This window comes from Pseudopodoces humilis, chromosome 7 (assembly GCF_049639895.1).
Source record: "Pseudopodoces humilis isolate 2021_Gansu_Grassland_sample_001 chromosome 7, ASM4963989v1, whole genome shotgun sequence".
Classification (NCBI taxonomy): Eukaryota; Metazoa; Chordata; class Aves; order Passeriformes; family Paridae; genus Pseudopodoces; species Pseudopodoces humilis.
The window spans coordinates 24,004,779-24,022,940 of NC_142206.1; the positions used below are offsets into that span (position 1 = coordinate 24,004,779).

Sequence of the window (18,162 nt, forward strand, 5' to 3'; positions counted from 1 at the left end):
GCCCAGCTTTGCATCAGATCAAAGTACTGAGCCTCTGGCTTTACCATGAGGTGCAGCAGTGAGGACTGTCACTTTGGTCCTGTTCAGCTTGGTCTCTGGTTTTAACAAGAGTCCTTTTCTCTTCCTTGGACTATGGTGTTGAGAACCAGGTAGGAAGAAGAAGGGTGGGAAAGGGCTAGCTTTTAAACAGTGTTAGCAAAAGTGAGGCTGGGGCTGTTTGTTGCGGAGCCTCCTGTCTGGGACTGAGAAGAGGCTTGCATGGACTTCACCTCTCCTGTCCAATTGAGGGGCTGCGGCAGCTGTGGGTGGGGAGGGGAAGGGTTACTCAGCTGCTCTGTGTTGATGTTTCATCTTGGTGGGGAGTGAGGGGATGAGGGTCAGGTCTCCCTGTTTCTTGTCTCTGTGCTCTAATGTAGTTGTGTCAGTGTCACAGTACCCACAGCAGGCTGGGGCTGCAGGGAGCGGTGGTGCAGCTGCGGGGCGAGGTGATGGTCCAGGTACTCAGGGGTGGGGCCGGTGCCTCCCCAGGCCAAGGCGAGAGGGTCCTGGGGCCCTGGAAGCTGGCCTGCCCACCAGATACTGCTCCCCTGAGGAGGGGCTGGGGCAGCCCAGAACACCTGAAGACCCAGACACAGCAGAGGCCTGACACAGCGTGCTTTATTGCCAGGCTGTCGCAACCACTCACCGAGCTGGGAGAGAATGCACAGATCATAAATAATTCAACTTACAAGAAATAAATAACCCTGCTGGCACCCTGCTACAAGCTTTGGGTTACCAGTTCATGGTGACCTGTGCTGCAGCACTTTATGACTAGGAGAAGCAAGGAGGCTCCCAAAGAAGCATGAGAAACTGAAGTTCCCCGAGAAATAACTAGTCTATGCAAGCTGGGGCACAGGAGCTGGGCTAGACAAAGCATTCGGGTCTGTGGAGGTTTAAACTGATGAGTTGGTTGCTATTAATGCAATGTGATGCTACTTATTTTTGTTGTTTTAAGGGCTATGCTGCTGCTCCAACAATACCAATATTTACAAAAAACCCCAACTTGATTTCATTTGAGGACTGCTGCTTTTTCCCTTAGTGCTTCTGCCCACCCAGCTCCAGTAGGTGCTCTGTGTGCTTGCAAGCCATACCACCTGTGGCCAAGGATTTTAATGACCTTATCCCTCCCTTCCAAATCCTCTGAAATTCACTTCTCCAAATGACTGTAATATGCTGTTGGAAGGATGGGGACACCTCACAGAAGGGCACTCAGTACAGCAGCGGAGCCAGACAGCACCATGCAGTACTTACTGCAATCTAGCTTATTTGCTGTATTTGCTTTGGCAAGTTTTGGACACATGGAGGAGAAAGCACAAAGCAGAGACAGGTTGCATGGCAATATCTAAGTTGCCCTTTTTTAGGAACTTTGTGAATTTCCTTACCTTTGATCATGTGCAGATGCAGCTTTACTGGGAATAATAATGGAACACAAGTGCAGAGCTGCTGCTGACGATTTAACCACTGTGTTATCTGGGCCAAATCTGAACAGAGCTGCACAACAAAACACTGGCAAGCGGCCTGTACTAGTGCTCCCACTGCTTCAGCACCTGCTGAACTGCGGAACTGGGAGGGAGAACCCCGGCGAGAGCATACCCGGCTGCTTCCAAGCGCTGGCAGAGCTGGCGTTTGCTGGCTTGTCTTGCCTGCCAGCAGAGGGAAGCATAACACTGTAGCTGTAAATGGCTTCTGCAGAGGCGCTATTCCTGCACGGATTTGGAGCTAAGAAAAAGGCAAGTTGTTCCTGGGAAAAGATGGGTGAAGCCGGCACTGGGGATCAGCACAGCCACACACACTGCTGACGTAGACAGAACCCACTTTTAGAGCAGATGCTCTGGGAGGAGGTGCTGTTCCTCCACTGGGTTCTGGAGAAACCCAAGATGGGAATGGTGCCCACCCTCACAACCTTCAGTTTTCAGAGGAGTCTGTCTCTTCATTGGAGCCTTCACTCTCAGCATCCATTTTTCGACGATGGTGCAGAGGTTTCCAAGGTGAATTGATCCTGGGTGAGTTACGAACAGGCATATTTGCTGTGTCTGCACTGGAGCTGGCAGGACCAGAGACAGAAAGCCCTGAAACCTGAGCTACCCTGAAAGAGAAAAGACAAACGCTAGGCAGCATGTTGCAAGAACTTCTACTGCAGCACTCTTGAAGTGAACCTGGGAGAAAGGCTTAAAACTAGTACAGGGATGGAAAGATGTTCATGGCATAGTGGGGGAACACGTTGCACTGGTACCACCCAGACTCACCAAGATTCACTCAAGATGTGAATCTTCTCCTATTTAAACTTATCTTCTGGGCTGATGTCGTTCCTTCCAACACTCCTACTTTTCACCGTCCAAATAAAATTTCCCTGTTCATTAGAGACTGCTGCTTCCTCTAGATCCCTCTTTGAGTCACAGTCTTCTCCTCTGTTTCTGAAGACTTTTGTAAGGATTTTGTTAACTGCACTGAGGCACCACAAGAAAGAAGCCCTTCCTGTTCAGGCTGCTCTTTGAGCTCCTCTATTGTTTTGTAGTAGAGCAGAGGAATAGGACAGTATTACACTCTTCTTTATCATGCTACCTTTAATCTGTTGTTTTACCTCCTAGTTTAGGCAGTTCCACTTACAATTTCTCAAGTTCTTGATCCATGGCAGGGTCCAGAAACAAGTCTCCTTTATCTGGCAGAGCCCCTGTAAGGAACAAAACCAACCAAAGTATCAGCAGAGTTAGGCTAGTCATTCTTCGAGAGAGGTGTTCAAGCCATAGCAGCATCCAAAATCTGGCCTGCAAGACAGGACAATTTTCCTTATACCTATTAGAGAAATGGACACAATGTTTGGGATCATAGATAAAGAATGATGATTGATGATCCATTTTGTGTGTCTTTCATACATGCTATAGCTGAGCTCAGACGACATGGGAGGCAACCTCAGTAGTCTCACTTCCTACAGTCCTGAGGATTGGCAGTTTTCATTCACTGTACAAAATTAGAGTACTGACTGTCAGGGAGATGGCAGTCTGTCAACTCTGGGCCTCTGTTCATTGCCCAGTATAGTCACCAGTACCAGATGTAATACATGAGGTGCTCTCAGTGCCACAGCCTGAAACATACGCTATACCACTCAGGATTATTTATGTTTTTGTGCCACCTGCCTTTCTTGTGGTGCACTGATCTTGGGGATCAAAACACTCCATAGGTTTAAGGCTTTTGCTTTCTTTGCAACTCAGGAAAGTCAGGCCTGACTCTTGTGCACATTGCCTACAGAAGTTAAGTGTGGATGAACTGTGCTTTAGCATTGCTTGCTGTCTGTGTGTGAGAATGAAAGGCTGGGCCAGTACTTGGGTACCCTCTCAGCATAAGATAAACATGCTTCTTATAGCTTAGAAACCCTGCTCCAGATGAAGGAAATGGTATAGTTCAGGACTGGAATAGCTGATTGATAATCCTTGCTCTTCTCTGAAAACACTGGGACCTTAGCAGGGCCAGAAAGGAAGATGGGGCTCTTGGGAAAGCCCTCCTTACTAATTCTAACTCCACCTTGTGTAGGGGTCATTGGAGAGTGTGATCAGCCAGCATAGAGATTGTCTACCAGACCCTGGAGAGTACCACTGCACACCAGGACAAAAAATCCATTTGATAACCTATACCAACAGTATAGTGAGGAATGCTCTAAGGTTTTTCAGGAGATTTGGGTGCTACACTCAAAACCTTTGGAAAGGGGCTTTGTATTCCTTGTGGGGACACAAACCTGTTTTCTGGCTCTGTTACCTTCCTCTTGCAGGAGAGGCTGGAGAGCCACCTGTTCCACAAAGACAGGCTGGGACCAGTCATCAAAAATGTAGTGATGAATGCCTGAAAACTAGAGTAAGTTTAGACCAGAACTGATTCCCCCATTTATTTGGGTTCTAGTCTACTCCTCTAGTAAATGAGCAGGAAAGTCTGGCACTGCAAAACAGTATCAAGAGATCCACAGAAATGTCCCAGTCTGCTTTTCTTTGTGGGCGCAATTAAATTTAGAATAAGCAACTGAAGTTTAACTTGGTTCTGTAGTTGCAGGGCACACAATGGAGTCTCTAGGGCACAAGACTTACTTGGGACAGTTGAAAAATGGCAATTGGAGCATTCACAAATAAACACTGACATTGGAGATTGCCAGGCAGACTGGAATCTGCAGTCTAACTCAGTGGCACTGTCCCAGCCTGAAGAAGCTGCTTTAATCTCTATCCCTGTTCCTCAAGAAGAGCTTCTGGCTTTGTGAGACCAAAACCTCCTCTGCCTGAAACTGCTCTCGCTGAAGGGCTTTGGGGAGCTTGTGATCCCCTACAGACCAAAGACTATTGAAATCACCCTTCAGGAGAGATTAAAAGACACCAGGAAAAGAATCCTCCTTTCCTTGCCAAAAACGCTAGCACCTGTCAGACTTGTGGTTGCTGCCCCTCCTCTGAGAGAGGCCTCAGCAGGAGGCTGGCAGAGGGCCAGAAGACAGGCCTACATTAATGGAAACTAAAACCCACTCACTTTGTAGATGGCACAATGGAGGCTGTGGGCAGGATTTATTTTTTTCTTTTTTTCTTTTTTCTTTTTTTCCTTTTCATCTATTTTCTTTATGCTTGACTAGAAGTGGATTTCATAGGGCAAAGGAAAAAAATATTTTGCTTGCTGCCATCCAGGCATCACCTTCCTCCCAGTGAATACACTGCTTTCTAAGCCTGTTTTCAGAGAGGATTGCAGGGCTGCATTCATGCACCTTTGATATATAATCTGCCCTGCCCCAGAGGAGCATTAGCAGCTTAAATGGTTTGCTGTAAGAAGGGGCTCAGCCAGGGAAGACACACTTTTACTGCACTAGGACACACCTGTGCAAAAGAAGCAGCCCTCAGGCAAGGTACACTTTTCATTGAATTTTGTCTTTGCAATTAGGGACTGGCAGATACTCAGGCCTAGAAGTAGAGGAAGAGAGCACTTACCCAAAGACAGAGAGAGACATCTACCCTTAATGGCCAGGTATTTTGCTGTGTGGAGATGAACGAAGATAACTGTTTGAGAACACACCCCCCTCCCCCAGCCCTCCCTCCCTGCTCCTGCCATTTAAATTTATCTTCTGGATACAGTCTTGTCAAACAGAAAAGCCATTTCTGTTCTTCTTTGTGGGAGGAGGAAGAGCACAAGCAAGGCATATGGGAGAAATATGAAACTGTGAGTGAATTATGGATGGATTACATACTGTCCTTTGCCAATGTAACACTGCTTCCTTGTTCCAAACCAGCACAACAGAAACAAGCAGTGAGATGCTGGTTGGTAATCCCTGTTCCCACAGCACTATGCTACAGATTTTTGTAGCAGTTTGTGTTTTCAGCAGTCCATAGCTAGCTTCTAGCAAGATTTTGCTGCCTTGAGGGAAAATGAGGAGGAGCTGGGAAAGACTGAGATTTTAATCTTTGAGCCAAGGAAATAGCAGTTTTCCATTAGGTGTGCCTTCTTGTCTTATAGATGAGAAGAGCCGTTTAAAATCTGCGGGAGCACAAAGGGCTAAAATATAGGATGGCACCTCAACTCAGTAATCCTTGAGGAAGCTCCACAGCTTCAGGCAGACAGTAAGGCATATGTTATATTTTTAAAGTTAATCCATCAACAAAAAGATGAAAAACTTCCCCTCACTCTCTTCCTGACAGTGTAAAATATGGGTTATAATTACAAAAGAAATTCCACAGAAATACAGAATGACTGGAAATCTAGAGCTGTATCATTTAGAGAAGTCTTACCTAGGGCTCGATTGATGCCCGGATCCTTTGCAAGAGCCATAAGGAATCCATAGAAGGTCATTCTCTGCACACTACTCAGCATTTCCTTCACAAGAGCAGAAGGTGGGCAGCTAGGAAAAGAGAGACTGAGATCATTTTGTTTTCTAAATTATAACCTTTTCTTTTTCTCAGACCCAGCTCAAAATCGAGAAATAAACCCTTTACCTATTCTAACCTATACCCTATACCTATTCTGTAAGGCTGCCTTGACTCGGTTTAAAATGCTGTTATCACACTATTATCAGTGATAGTCATCCAAGGGACAAGAAAACCTCTCCAGTGATAGCCTAAATATGTCAGAGAACACTATTTAGGTGAGGACTAAATTAGCATATCCCCTTCTTCTACACTCACCTTAACCCCTGGTCCTGAGTTCTAAGCAGTATTTTCATGGTGATTCTTGCTCTTGACCAATACTCCTTGAAGGATTTAATGCAAAATCAAACTGCCTTATAAAGAGGAAGTGTTGAACAGTCAGTGGTGTGATGGTACCCCTGGGAGATGTGGGGGTGAACTGGTTACTCAGGCAGAAGTGGTTACCAAAGCCTGACTGAGTATTGAGCTACTGCATGAAAGGCTGGGAATTGCTCCCCTCATAGTGCTGTGCAAAGCACAACACACCTACCAGATGGGCCCATAGTACTCTTCCCTGAAGAATCTGAAGTTCTCAGGACATACAAGGAATGTATGTCCTTTTTTTTGTTGTTTATAAGATCAAAACAACCCATCAACTCCATGCTTAGGTATCTATAGAACTGGACAGCAGTTCAGCAATAATTTTGTGGATCACAAATCTGGATTTGGAAACCTAAAGTATAAATCAGGTGGAACTTGTTGTGAGTTATTTTGTGTTTCTAGACCATGACCTTCTAGGAGGGCGTATTCTCACAACCTGCAAGAAACTATGATGAAACTGTCTGTCAAGCTATACAATAAGGTCTGGTGTTGCTCCATCCTCTGCTGAAGTAAAGCTAGTCTTGTACCTGGCATCTGTAGCTGGAGACCTGCTCCAACACAGGCTCAGGTAGAGACTAACAGTATGAACTCACCTATGTACTAAGGCTTCATACTTCATCCACCCAGTGGGCTCTTGGAACTCCCAAGAACCCAACTGCACTTGTTTATCCCCCCTAGCTAACTCATAATGGATCTCTTCTTGATGAAAGTGTCAATGCAGAAGTGAGATGGAGAGCAGAGACCCAAATCCATCTATTACTTCAAGAATCAGTTCAAACCCCATGTTTCTCTGGTCCATGAAATTGTTTCTCTCATTTGGTTAAAGCTGTTCAGCTATGATGTTTTCCTTCGTACTTCCTCAGTGAGAGCCATGTGGGAATATCAGCTTGTTCAAAGCTCTCTCTTTCTTAACAGCTCCAACCTTACAAAGGGTCTCCACAGACAGGGACTTCAAATTTGTATTTTAGACTCCATTCGTACCTGTACTTTGATCTGTCACACAAGGACTCCAGGCACTGGTAGAAGAGAGATGCCTCTACTCCTTCAAGTGGATTGCAGTCATTTGGAGGCTGGCGTTGCCGATGTTGTCCAGAGGATGATGTTGGCACAATCACAGTATTTGGATTCTTACCAGCCAGCAGGTCTTGATAAATGGAAGCCACACTTTCCAGGAACTCTAAAAGAATAGAAATAAATTGAAAACTCAGGGCTGTAAACAGCAAAGCAACCTCCTGACCTACCAGACTGTGGCTCAAACTGTTGTTCTGTGTTGTACATAGCACTAACAGGAAATAAGCACAACTCTACAGTATCCTGCATGTTCAGAACAGATATTATGCACACCCATACAGCCATTTCCATAGAAGTTGCTGTCTTCTTATTATTAGGATGATTATGAGAGGTCACTCACTCTGTTGAGAAGATTAATCTCAAGGGAAAAAAGGCTAGCTAGCACACTGATGAAACAATGAGTGTGAAAGCTAATGTCAAACACAAAACTAGTTTGTGAAGTCTAAAATATTTTCCTTCTCCACCTCTTGCCACTGTTAATACCTCATCCAAGCTGTGAGCAAACTATATTGAATTGCAACAGGAGGAAAGGAAGCATATTAGTTAGGGCTCCAGGCAGTATCCCAGCTTGCCTCTGTGCTGCTCCAAAGTAAATATAACACAGGATTGAGAAGAAGGGCCAGGGCAGGTCGGGGCTGGAGTTGGCAGAAAGCCTCTCCCCAGGCTCCTCGTACTACCCACTGTTTACTGCAGGAGTCTAATTTTAAACAAGTTTGTTTATGGATGTGGTCAGCAGTTTACAAATCCAGATTCCATTTGGAGTGGTTCGCATGTGTGTGGGTTGGTGGGAGAGTGTATGACAGGCTGCGTGTGTGCACTGTGCCTGGGTGAACAGGACAGGGATGGGATCTTTGAGTGTGTGTACACAAGAATGAGCTTGCCAGGACTCCAGTGGCATTTAAGTTCTGAGTGAATGGAAGTGCAATGCTGTGCGTGAGGTGGGTGGAGAGGAAAGTCAAGATGTCAGCAGGCCCTGAGGCTGTGCTGAGGTTCTGCAGCTCCATGGAAATATTTGTTTTATCAGAGAAAACTTTCCAAACACATTTACTGTCCCTGACTAAAGGCATTGCAAGCCTGGTTCTGCCCAACTCAAAATCACCATTTAGAACTGTTTTTTATAATGAATTGTCATGGATAAAGTGATATGCACAGTAGAGTTACAAGGGATGTATATACAGAGAACTATTGAGAAAAAGATTTTTATATTAGGGATAGCAGAGGACTCCGAACTGCTATAAAGATGGGAACTCACAGGTTGGATCAGATCAGAAGGCCACCCAGGTTTACTCTCTGACCACAAACTATGCTCACAACAGCTTCTAGCCAGTGTTTCTGAGTACTTAAACCTAGCCCGTTCCGCCTGGTTGAGGCCAATTGTGAGCAACGTCCATCAGAGGGAGCCATTTCAGTGTGAGTGGACAGAAATCCAGGACCTTTATGTTAGAAAGTGCTGTGTGACAGGAGATGAGAAAGTGGCATGCTAGCCAGTGCTTGGGAGCATATCTAATGCTTCCCTCTTTTTGTCCTGAATGAGATTCTTGTTCCTCAGTCACAATTTAGAGGGGCTCGGGTGGCAGGACAATATATTTTAAAGCAGTCTTCCCATACAGGACAAGCACCTTAATGCTCATCCAAGTTTCTCCACCTTGTTTCCTGAAGTTTAAAAATACCTGGGGATTTTCCAGATGTGTATGTGTGGGTGAGCATGAGAAAATACACACACACACAAGCCAATATTACTTGATTTGTACTTTTCCTGCCAAGAATTTTACAAGTATCCTATCTAGTTAAAACTCAGACTGGGGAAGTGGGATTGAATACAATAAATGACCAACAATATGAAGACTGTTCACATGGGTTTTCTGTTCCTTTTGCTTTCCAACTAGGGGCTCTCTAATCAAACAAAAGAGGTGGTTCTTCACTGGACAGGTGTCAAACCTGTGCAATTCTTCACCAAAAGGTGTGGAGGATACAAGTTTATATGATTTCAAGGGGAGACCGAAAAAGTTCTTGGGAGTGGAGTCCACTGAGGGTTCCTAAACCCATGGAAATTAAACCCAGTTCAGAAACTCTCTGAGCTGAAACCACCTCATAGTAGAGCAAATATTAAGGGGAAGAATTATATAGATTTGTCCAGTTGCTTTTCCCTTAAAGGCACCAGCTGGGGGGCTTTTCCTATCCCGTTTCCAGCAGGAATGAATAATTTCCTTAAAGAAAGGGAAGAAATGTTCCTAGTAAAAGCTAATTGTTAGGTGTTAACATAGTCTAGATAAAGCTGGAAATTCATGTCTCAAGACCAAGACAAATAAACACATCAGACATAGCAGTTGTGGATATGTCCTTATTCACAACGATTTGGAATCTCCTCATTAAGTCTCCTAATCTCTTCACATCTGTGATGTTTTTCATCAGTAGAGTCCATTAGCTATATATTTCCTGTGAAAAAACATATCCTCTCAAAAAAGTGCAAAGATTGGGAAGCTGTAAAATTGTAATTCTACAAGTGGGAGAAGTCAACAGCTTCCTGGCATTTACCTGAATAGTAGAACTGGATCTGGAAAGCAAAGAGGAAATCAGAAAAAGACATCAGGCAATCCATTGCATCATCCATCAGCACAATCCTATGATAAGATGAGAGAAACAGTTTAGCACCTACAAAAAAACTAAAGTCTGTAACCAGGAACCCCAGACCTTTAGAAAGTGCAGCCAAGGAACCGTGTGCAGCTGAGGATTGCTAGTGGCCCAGTCAAAGAAGTTAGGAGAGAGAAATGGGAACACCCACTGCTGCATGGATGTGGATGCCCTAATATCAAATGAAGGCAGTTTAAGAACCTGAAGCGAGCCGAAGATCCTGAATGGCAATCACACACTTCAGCTACAATGTGAACAGAGCAGTGCGACATTCAAAGCCCAATGGACAAGATGGTACAAAACACTGGTACATAAATATGCAGGGCTAGTTCATATGGTTATATAGAATTGTAGAATACCCTGAGTTGGAAGGGATCCACAAGGATCAATGAAGTCCAGATTCTGACTAAATGTGACTACAGACAGGACAGGTACACAAGTAGTAAACTCATATAAGCAGAATGAGACTCATGCTACTCCTCTGTATATCAGAATTCATCAAACTGGGACATCTTTCAAATTCATAAATGTCACAACAGTTGCAATTCACCATGTGTACTCAAACAAACTCTACTTGACTACAGAGGAAATAACATTACACCAAAAATCAGCTTCCTAACTGCACTCTCTGAATATCCTATCCTCCCTTCCTGATAAAAGAATTGGTCTTTTTTCATATTAGGTTTATTATTTGACTTTCAAGTCAACTGTCACAGCAACTGAAGACTTCTTGGGCCAGGGACAGTCTTCTTTGTCCCTGCTAAGTCATAGGTGCATGTAGGGAGCTACACACATCCTTACTTTGAAGCCTATTTCTTGAATATGGAAAATACCAGCCACAGGCCATAAAGATGAAATGTAAGTGATAGCAAAGTCCAACTCTTCCTTTCAGAAAAAAAACTTGTTGATTTCAAAAATGAAAATTTAAACAAAATGAATGAAAATTAAAACAAAAACAATGCTCTGGTCACTGCCACCACTACCTAAGGATAAAAAGGTCAGTCTCTGAATGAGTGGGGAAAATCAAACTCATCTAATCAATGACGACTTAGACTGTAAAACAAAAGAAAATACTCCACTTGGACGGGGAAAAAACCTGGAGTATTCAGGCAATGCTAAAGAAACACAATTGGTATTTCTTTTCAGCTGCATGTAGGTCTACTGAATCAGTACAGTCAGCATCTGGCATACTGTGCTATATGAGGACTGTCAGTTCATTACAGCCAAAGTATGGGTCATCCAGTAGGACCCTTTTGGACACAGGGCCAGATGCGATCTGCACACCAACTCCTGCAGCATCAATTGTCTAAACACACTGCTGGGGAAACACTGTTCTGTCTCATGTAAAAGACTCCAGGGAGCTGTGTGGGAGGCTGACCTAGAAGAACATAGGATCTTGCAAGACTTCCCTGCCACTCAGACCAGTTCTGTTCACTGTGGCAAAATCAAACATGTAGAGCAGCTTGAATTAATTATCTCAAAGAAGAAAGACTGGGGCTAAGAGGGTCCCCAGGAGAAAAGCCAGTATTTAAAACAAAAGCCTTTGAAGATGTCAAAGTGCTTCTGATTTATTTATTACATTCCAGAAGCCTCCTCTCCTCCTGTATAAAGAAGCAGTAGCTTCTTAATTCTCACTAATAAGCATGCTACTGAGATTGTCAGTGGCCACATCAAGGAAATGGCTTTGAAGCTGGCAGGCAGAGCATCTTCATCTCTCAGGCAATACTGTTCAGCCACTGGCATTTCCAGCCACTATTTAAGCACTGGAAATGTGATTGGCCACATCACTGATGAGCTGCACTCCCTCCTTTGAAATGATGGTCTGTCTCCCAGATACCCTCAAAGCACCGAAGCTTTCTTCTCAAAAATGCAGGAGAACAACAGTGGAGAGTGGTTTTACATATTTGTTATGCAGAGAGACAATATTACATCACCTTCATAACAAGAAACTCATTTCACTTGTTAAATTTAAAACTCTGGTCAATGGCAGTGCTCTGCAGCACCAAGTTCCAGTCTCTTAGAGGAGAGCATGAGGAAGTATGCAGAAGTATGAGAATTTGCTGGACAATTTTTGCTGTTAAAGACAGGAAGGAGCCTCTGAGGAAGCCTGTACAGCACATATGTGACGGAGGAGTATCTAAATAGAAGCAGGTGCACTCTGGTGCTGGGTTACTGACTCCGCTTGGCCCAGGGGTTTGCACACCGGAAATGTTGAGAAGTCTTTAAATCCCATACAATCATTTATGAGGAGATTGACTGCAGCTGGCAATTCCCCCACATGACCAGCTGACTAAGCACTCAAGGAAGCAGAGAGAGCATCATATGCAACATATCTGCACCTCTTCCTTGAAATATCTGGCAAGGAGAAAAACCTAGCTATGGACTGTAACCTAGACAGCAGGACCAAAATTGAGGACAAAATCTGAAAGTCTGAACTGAAGCTCAAAAGAGTTCATCAGGTATCTCATATTTCAAGGGATCTTTTTTTTCTTGTCCAAATTAGACTTTAAACCCTGAGGCCACAGATGTATTAAAAAAGTTAGTAGCTGGCACTCAGTGAATAATGAAATTCAAGGAGGAACTTTGGAAAGGACTGAAGAAAAATGCCTACACTTGAGGCATTCTGGAAGAGGTTATAGTGGTCTTTCAGGGTTCAAGTGGGTTTGGCTGGCAGGAAAGCCTAACTGTTGTGCCAATGGGGAAACTTTATGGTCTCCTGATTGTGGTTAAAATCTCAGAAATCCAGACTAGACAGGATGTTCCCAGGACAAACTCTAGACGAGGCAAATTGAAAGGACTTTTACCATTTTCTGCTACCATTAAAGGCTGACACAATCTGTCTTAAAGCCAGGCTGGCTCAAATGAGCTTTCAGAGACTTGGTTTATTTACTGAGACATGGAGGCAAAAATAAGCAAAATGTACAAAACAGTCTGCTCTCTCAGGCAGTCTTTTAACAACAGGGTTACTGAATTGCAAGCCCCAGTTCCATTAGACCTGATCAGTGCAACATGAGCTCACACACCAAATAAAAGAGCATAGGAGCTGTGAACTATTTGGCTGTAGCTACTCAGATGTGGGCAGTGAGTTCCTTGTGTTTCTCTTACAATAGAAAAATCAGTACTCAGGTACAGATCTTAAAACCATGGCATCAAACCAGAAAAAAATCCTTCATATTCTGTCCTGCATTTTCAAGACTCAGAAAGCCAAGACGGGTCTCTAAAGATCAAAGGTACCTCTGTAGATTAAAGTATTTAACCTGCTAATGGCTATAACCATTAGCATAAAATTATAACCATTATAACCATTAGCATAAAAACCAAAAAAACCATCCAAAAAATCTCACAGACACAGATATCCTAGTTCATTTTTTGGGTATGACTTCTGCATTTGTGTAGCGTGCCAAGAACAGGAAAATAGAGTTCTCTGATGTCATGTGAATAAAACCTATATTGTTGTCATCTCTGTTCTTATGTTCTGACGTCTTCTGATCTTAGTCTTATTGTTTTTTATCAGAGCATAGCAACAGCTCCTGGATGAGTGGACTGCACCGTGCTGTGAGATCATCTCAGTCATGCAGCACATAGGCCACAGCTATGACTTCCCTCTTCCCAACAGCACCAATACAGGTCCTGGCTGTGTCACTGAATGTTGCTGCTACTTTATTTCATTCACCCTTGCTGCTACTTTATTTCTTTCCTTGCCAAAGAAAAGTAGCAACAGAACTATGGTGTGTGCGGACTGAAGAAGGAACAATGTCTCTAGGCTTGCATGTGACCCTCATGTTTTGCAAAGACTAGGTCAACTGGTGCTGTAACAAAGTCTGCAGAGCTCACCCTTCTAACAGACAGCAACCAAGGAGGACAATGGAGAGTGTAGACCAGAAAAAGGACAAGAGAGTGAGCAACAGTTGTAAGCAAAGACAAAAATGGTTTAGAAATATGACAAGTTTTATTAAAATTGTTCAAATAGATCAGCTTGTTACAGAGCTAGCAATGTGCAAGTAAATCTCTAGCCAGCCAAAAGTAGGAATGAGGTCACCCCCACCTGAGCCTCTGACAGAGATCTCATATCTCTCCAACACCTGCTCCCAAAGCCAGCTTGTCTGTCTCTATGGCACATGCACAACAGTACTGCAGGCCCCTGAATGGGGCCTCTAGTTTACAGCAGCCTTGTGGACTAAATTCCTGGACACAAACATCACAACATGTGTAGATACGCAGAAGTCTCCTTCATTGTATGCACCATCACAAATTCCTGCTCAGTTCAGCTGGAGCCCTATGAAATACACACCAGCACATGGGACTGGTGCTTGTGTACCTCCATGAAAGGAAGCAGATTTCTGCTATAGGACTAGCATTCTTAGTCTGGCATTAGGGGCCATGCAACTGAACAGATGTGTGTACCTTATTACATTTTCAATATCAGATAGCTAATAATCAGCTGCCTGGGCTGGACTGGAATCAGCAAGCACAATCAGTCAAATACTCCGTATCACATTATCAACGCCCTGAGCCAACTATCTGCTTTTTGCCGTGTCTAGATTAAAATAAAATTTCAAACAGATTAGCTGCCATGCTCTTACCAAACATACTTTAAAACACTGGCAACCCTTCAGAGGTTAGTGTGTTTAAATGTGATCAACCATAGAAGCTGGGGCAAGGGGGAACACATTTTAGAATGGTAAATAGTATTTGAAATTGAGTTTAAAAATCATGTCAGTTAAAAACATATTGGCTAACATTCTTTTATCTGTAACTCATCTGAACATAGAGCCAACAGCAGCATTCTGCATTGATATTTCAGTCTTTGTATATCTTAAATACATACTCTTTCACACTGCTAGAGAAACACCCTGTTCTTAACCTCAAAAGATGGTGTCTCTTTTCCCCAAAACCTTAAAAGCTGAAGGTCCCTGTTCATACCTTTACCCACAGGTCTAGATCATGCATGTAGGTCTAATCTTGCCTTTAAAGAGAGAATGAGGACCCACCTTGCTGCTTTCTGAGTGAGTTCCATTGGGAAGTCAGGGCAGAGCAACTGCAGCAGGCAGTGGTATTCCTGTGCTGTCAGCAAATCTGCAGGAAAAGAGAGGTGAGAACATTGTCATTCTTTTATAGGCTGTTCCCTCCCCTTGCTTCCTCTCTAGGAAAAAAGCCTCATATTCCCTTGACTCCCAATTCAAGTAGTCTGAGTATTAAAGACAATATAACTGTTCCCTAGACTTTCAGAGATGGGCTCTTCAGATGGAGTTCCCAGCACCATCTGAAAGAGGCCTGATGAAGGGGAAATCCTATTGAACAGATCCTGCAGAGAAACTGGTAACAGGTAGTGATTCAGTGTGAAAAAGGGGTAACCAAAACAGGGCAGTTTCAAGTGAGAACACAGTTTGGTTTGACTTGAATATAACCATGTGGAAAAAGGAACAATTTCAAAGTTGCTTAAATTTGCTGAAATTCACTGGCATGGTGACATTCCCCACAATACACTTGAAAATCATCCACAGAACATCTGGCAGCAGTACCAAAGGCAAACAAGGTTTTTGGGTTGTGTATGGAAGGCTACAGAGTATAAACCACAGACGTTATTACTTTGGCATTCAGTAAGGCAGCTGGATGGTCTCTTTTGGAATAATGTGTACAAATCTGGTCACTGTATTATAGGAAGCACAGAACAAAGTTCCAAAAAACACAAGGAAACCAATCAAATGATTCATGTTTTAGAGAGCAGCTTTGTGAAAGACTGGTCAAGAAGGAACATTGTGGCTCAGGAGAGGGAGTCTAAAAGAGGTGACTCTTAGGGAAGCTTATAGGATCCCAAGGGAATGGAAACATCCTGATGTTAAAAAGCCCTACATGATTGTATGTTCACAGTCCAAAAGGCTGTGGACTAGAGTTCAGAAGAAGACTAGCTGAACAGCAGCAATTTTGCAGTACTTCTATATACAGAAGAATGCAAAGTATGGAAGAAAGAGCCAGAGGTGGAAGCAGAGCCAAGCAGTAGTCAGGAAGGGGATTGCAAGGGCACTGGCAGTGGGACTGAGGTACAGAGCATAAGTTCTTTTGCCACAAACATGTTAGTCTTCATTAGGCTCTCATCCATATAATTAACCTTGTTTCAGATGACAGCCACAACTTAGAATCACAGAATCATTAAGGTCCAACCATTAGCCAACACTGCCAAGTCCACCATTGAACCACATCCCTAAGCATCACATCTACGTATTTTTTGAACACTTCCAAGGATGACAATTCCATCACTTTCCAGGGTGGGGTGGGGCATTCCAATGCTTAACCACACTTTCAGTGAAGAAATTTTTCCTAATAGCCAATCTAAACTTTCCCTGGTGCAACTGGAAGCCATTTTCTCTAACCTTGTTACTTGGGAGGAAAGACTGACCCTCATCTCTCTATCTCTTTTCAGATAAATGTAGAGAGCATTAAGGTTTCCCTTACACCTCTTTTTCTCCAGGCTAAACAACGCCAGCTCCCTCAGCCATTTCTCCCAAGACTTGTACTCCAGACCTTTCACCAGCTCCACTGCGCTTCTCTGGACATGCTCCAGCACCTCAATGTCTTTCTTGCATTGAGGGGCTCAAAACTGGATGCAGGGTTCAAGGTGTGGCCTCACCAGTGCTGAGTACAGGGGGACAATCACTGCCCTAGTCCTGCTGGCCACACTACTGCTGATAGAGGCCAGGCCATTGGCCTTCTTGGCTACTTGGGCTGCCATTCAGAAAAACCTCAACAGGTTGAAGAGATGGGCAGAGAGGAAACAACTGAAATTTAACAAAGGCAAGTGTAGGGTCCTGCACCTGGGAAAGAACAGCCCCATGCATCAGCATAAGCTGGGGGCTGACCTGCTGGAAAGCAACTCTGTGGAGAAGGACCTGGGGGTACTGATGGACAACAAGCTGTCCCTGAGCCAGCAGTGCCCTTGTGGGCAAGAAGGCCAATGGTATCCTGGGGTGCACTAGGAAGAGCATTGACAGCAGGTCCAGGCAGATGACCCTGCCCCTCTACTCAGCCATTGTGAGGCCGCATCAGGAGCACTGTGTCCAGTTCTGGGATCTTCAGGACAAGAGAGACATGGAGCTCCTGGAGCAGGTCCAGTGGAGGGTTACCAAGATTATTAAGGGTCTAGAGAATCTCTCTTGTAAGCACAGGCTGAGTGACTTGGGCCTGTTCACCTTGAGAAGAGAACACTGAGAAGGGACGTCATCAATGTCTATCAGTATCTGAAGGGAGGGTGCCAAGAGGATGGAGCCAGGCTCTTCTTGATGGTGCCAAGCAGTAGGATAAGAAGCAATAGGCGGGAACACATACACAGGAATTTCCACATGGATATGAGGAAGAACTTTACTGTGGGAATGACCATGCTGTAGGTTGTCCAATAGGATTGTGGAGTCTCTCTCACTGGAGATACTCAAGAACCATCTGGATGCAATCCTATGTCGTGTGCTCTAGGATGACCCAGCTTGAGCAGGAAGGTTGGACCAAATGACCCACTGTGGCCAGTGACCCATTCTGTGATTTTCCACAGGCCCAGCACAGGAAACAGGTTACATGAAAACATAGAACTTGGGCATATAAAAGCTCTTGTTGAAACAGACACTTTCTCTTAATTGAACAGGTAGTATGGACCTCTTACTCTTCAAGGATTCTAAATCTAGCTTTGACTAATGCTGGGCAATAAATTTCTGATCTTTGCCAAAAGGTCTAGATGTTGGTCTGAAGGAATCACACCAGCTGGAAACTTTATGCAATACTCAATTGACAGATTTTTTATTTGCTTAAATTAAAATTCCTATTTATGCATCCTTACACCTCTTGCTTGTTATTATTTTTTCTTTCATTTGTCACCAGACCATTATAATTACGCTTTCTTCATACTGTATCTTATTCAATCCACTTAACAGATAACTACATTTATCTAAAGTTAAATCTGTTTACCTTACCCTCTACTTCTTTCCCTTCTTAGCCCAGTTATATCTGTTCCTCTGCTTTGATCCCCTTCAGATTTTCACAGTGTGGTGTCCAGCAGTATACAAAGCATCCTTCACGCATTCAGAACAGACAGGCTCTAGGAGGATAATCTGCCTGCTTTAATCAGCTAAGGCCCATTTCATTAATTTTGGTTTTTAGTCTCCTCTTTTCTCCTGGCAGGTGAAGGAGTTTGAGGCCA

The 18,162-nt window shown here is 43.9% G+C and overlaps 1 protein-coding gene across 4 annotated transcripts in view; it reads right to left on the reverse strand.

Annotated features, from left to right (window-relative positions):
• Positions 1 to 127: 127 nt before the first annotated feature.
• Positions 128 to 18,162, reverse strand: part of CSTPP1 (centriolar satellite-associated tubulin polyglutamylase complex regulator 1) — a 79,698-nt gene continuing 61,663 nt past the window's right edge. For 3 of the 4 annotated variants that reach the window (XM_088058410.1, XM_014251967.2, XM_088058411.1), the window contains exons 4-10: positions 14,972 to 15,056; positions 9,885 to 9,970; positions 7,260 to 7,455; positions 5,784 to 5,893; positions 4,989 to 5,033; positions 2,647 to 2,710; positions 128 to 2,125 (exon numbers count right to left, since the gene is read on the reverse strand). In XM_088058410.1, the coding sequence (XP_087914536.1) occupies positions 1,945 to 2,125; positions 2,647 to 2,710; positions 4,989 to 5,033; positions 5,784 to 5,893; positions 7,260 to 7,455; positions 9,885 to 9,970; positions 14,972 to 15,056 (767 nt within the window). In that variant the 3' untranslated portion in view covers positions 128 to 1,944. The remainder of the gene's footprint in view (positions 2,126 to 2,646; positions 2,711 to 4,988; positions 5,034 to 5,783; positions 5,894 to 7,259; positions 7,456 to 9,884; positions 9,971 to 14,971; positions 15,057 to 18,162) is intronic. The other variant, XM_014251968.2, reaches the window with a different exon arrangement.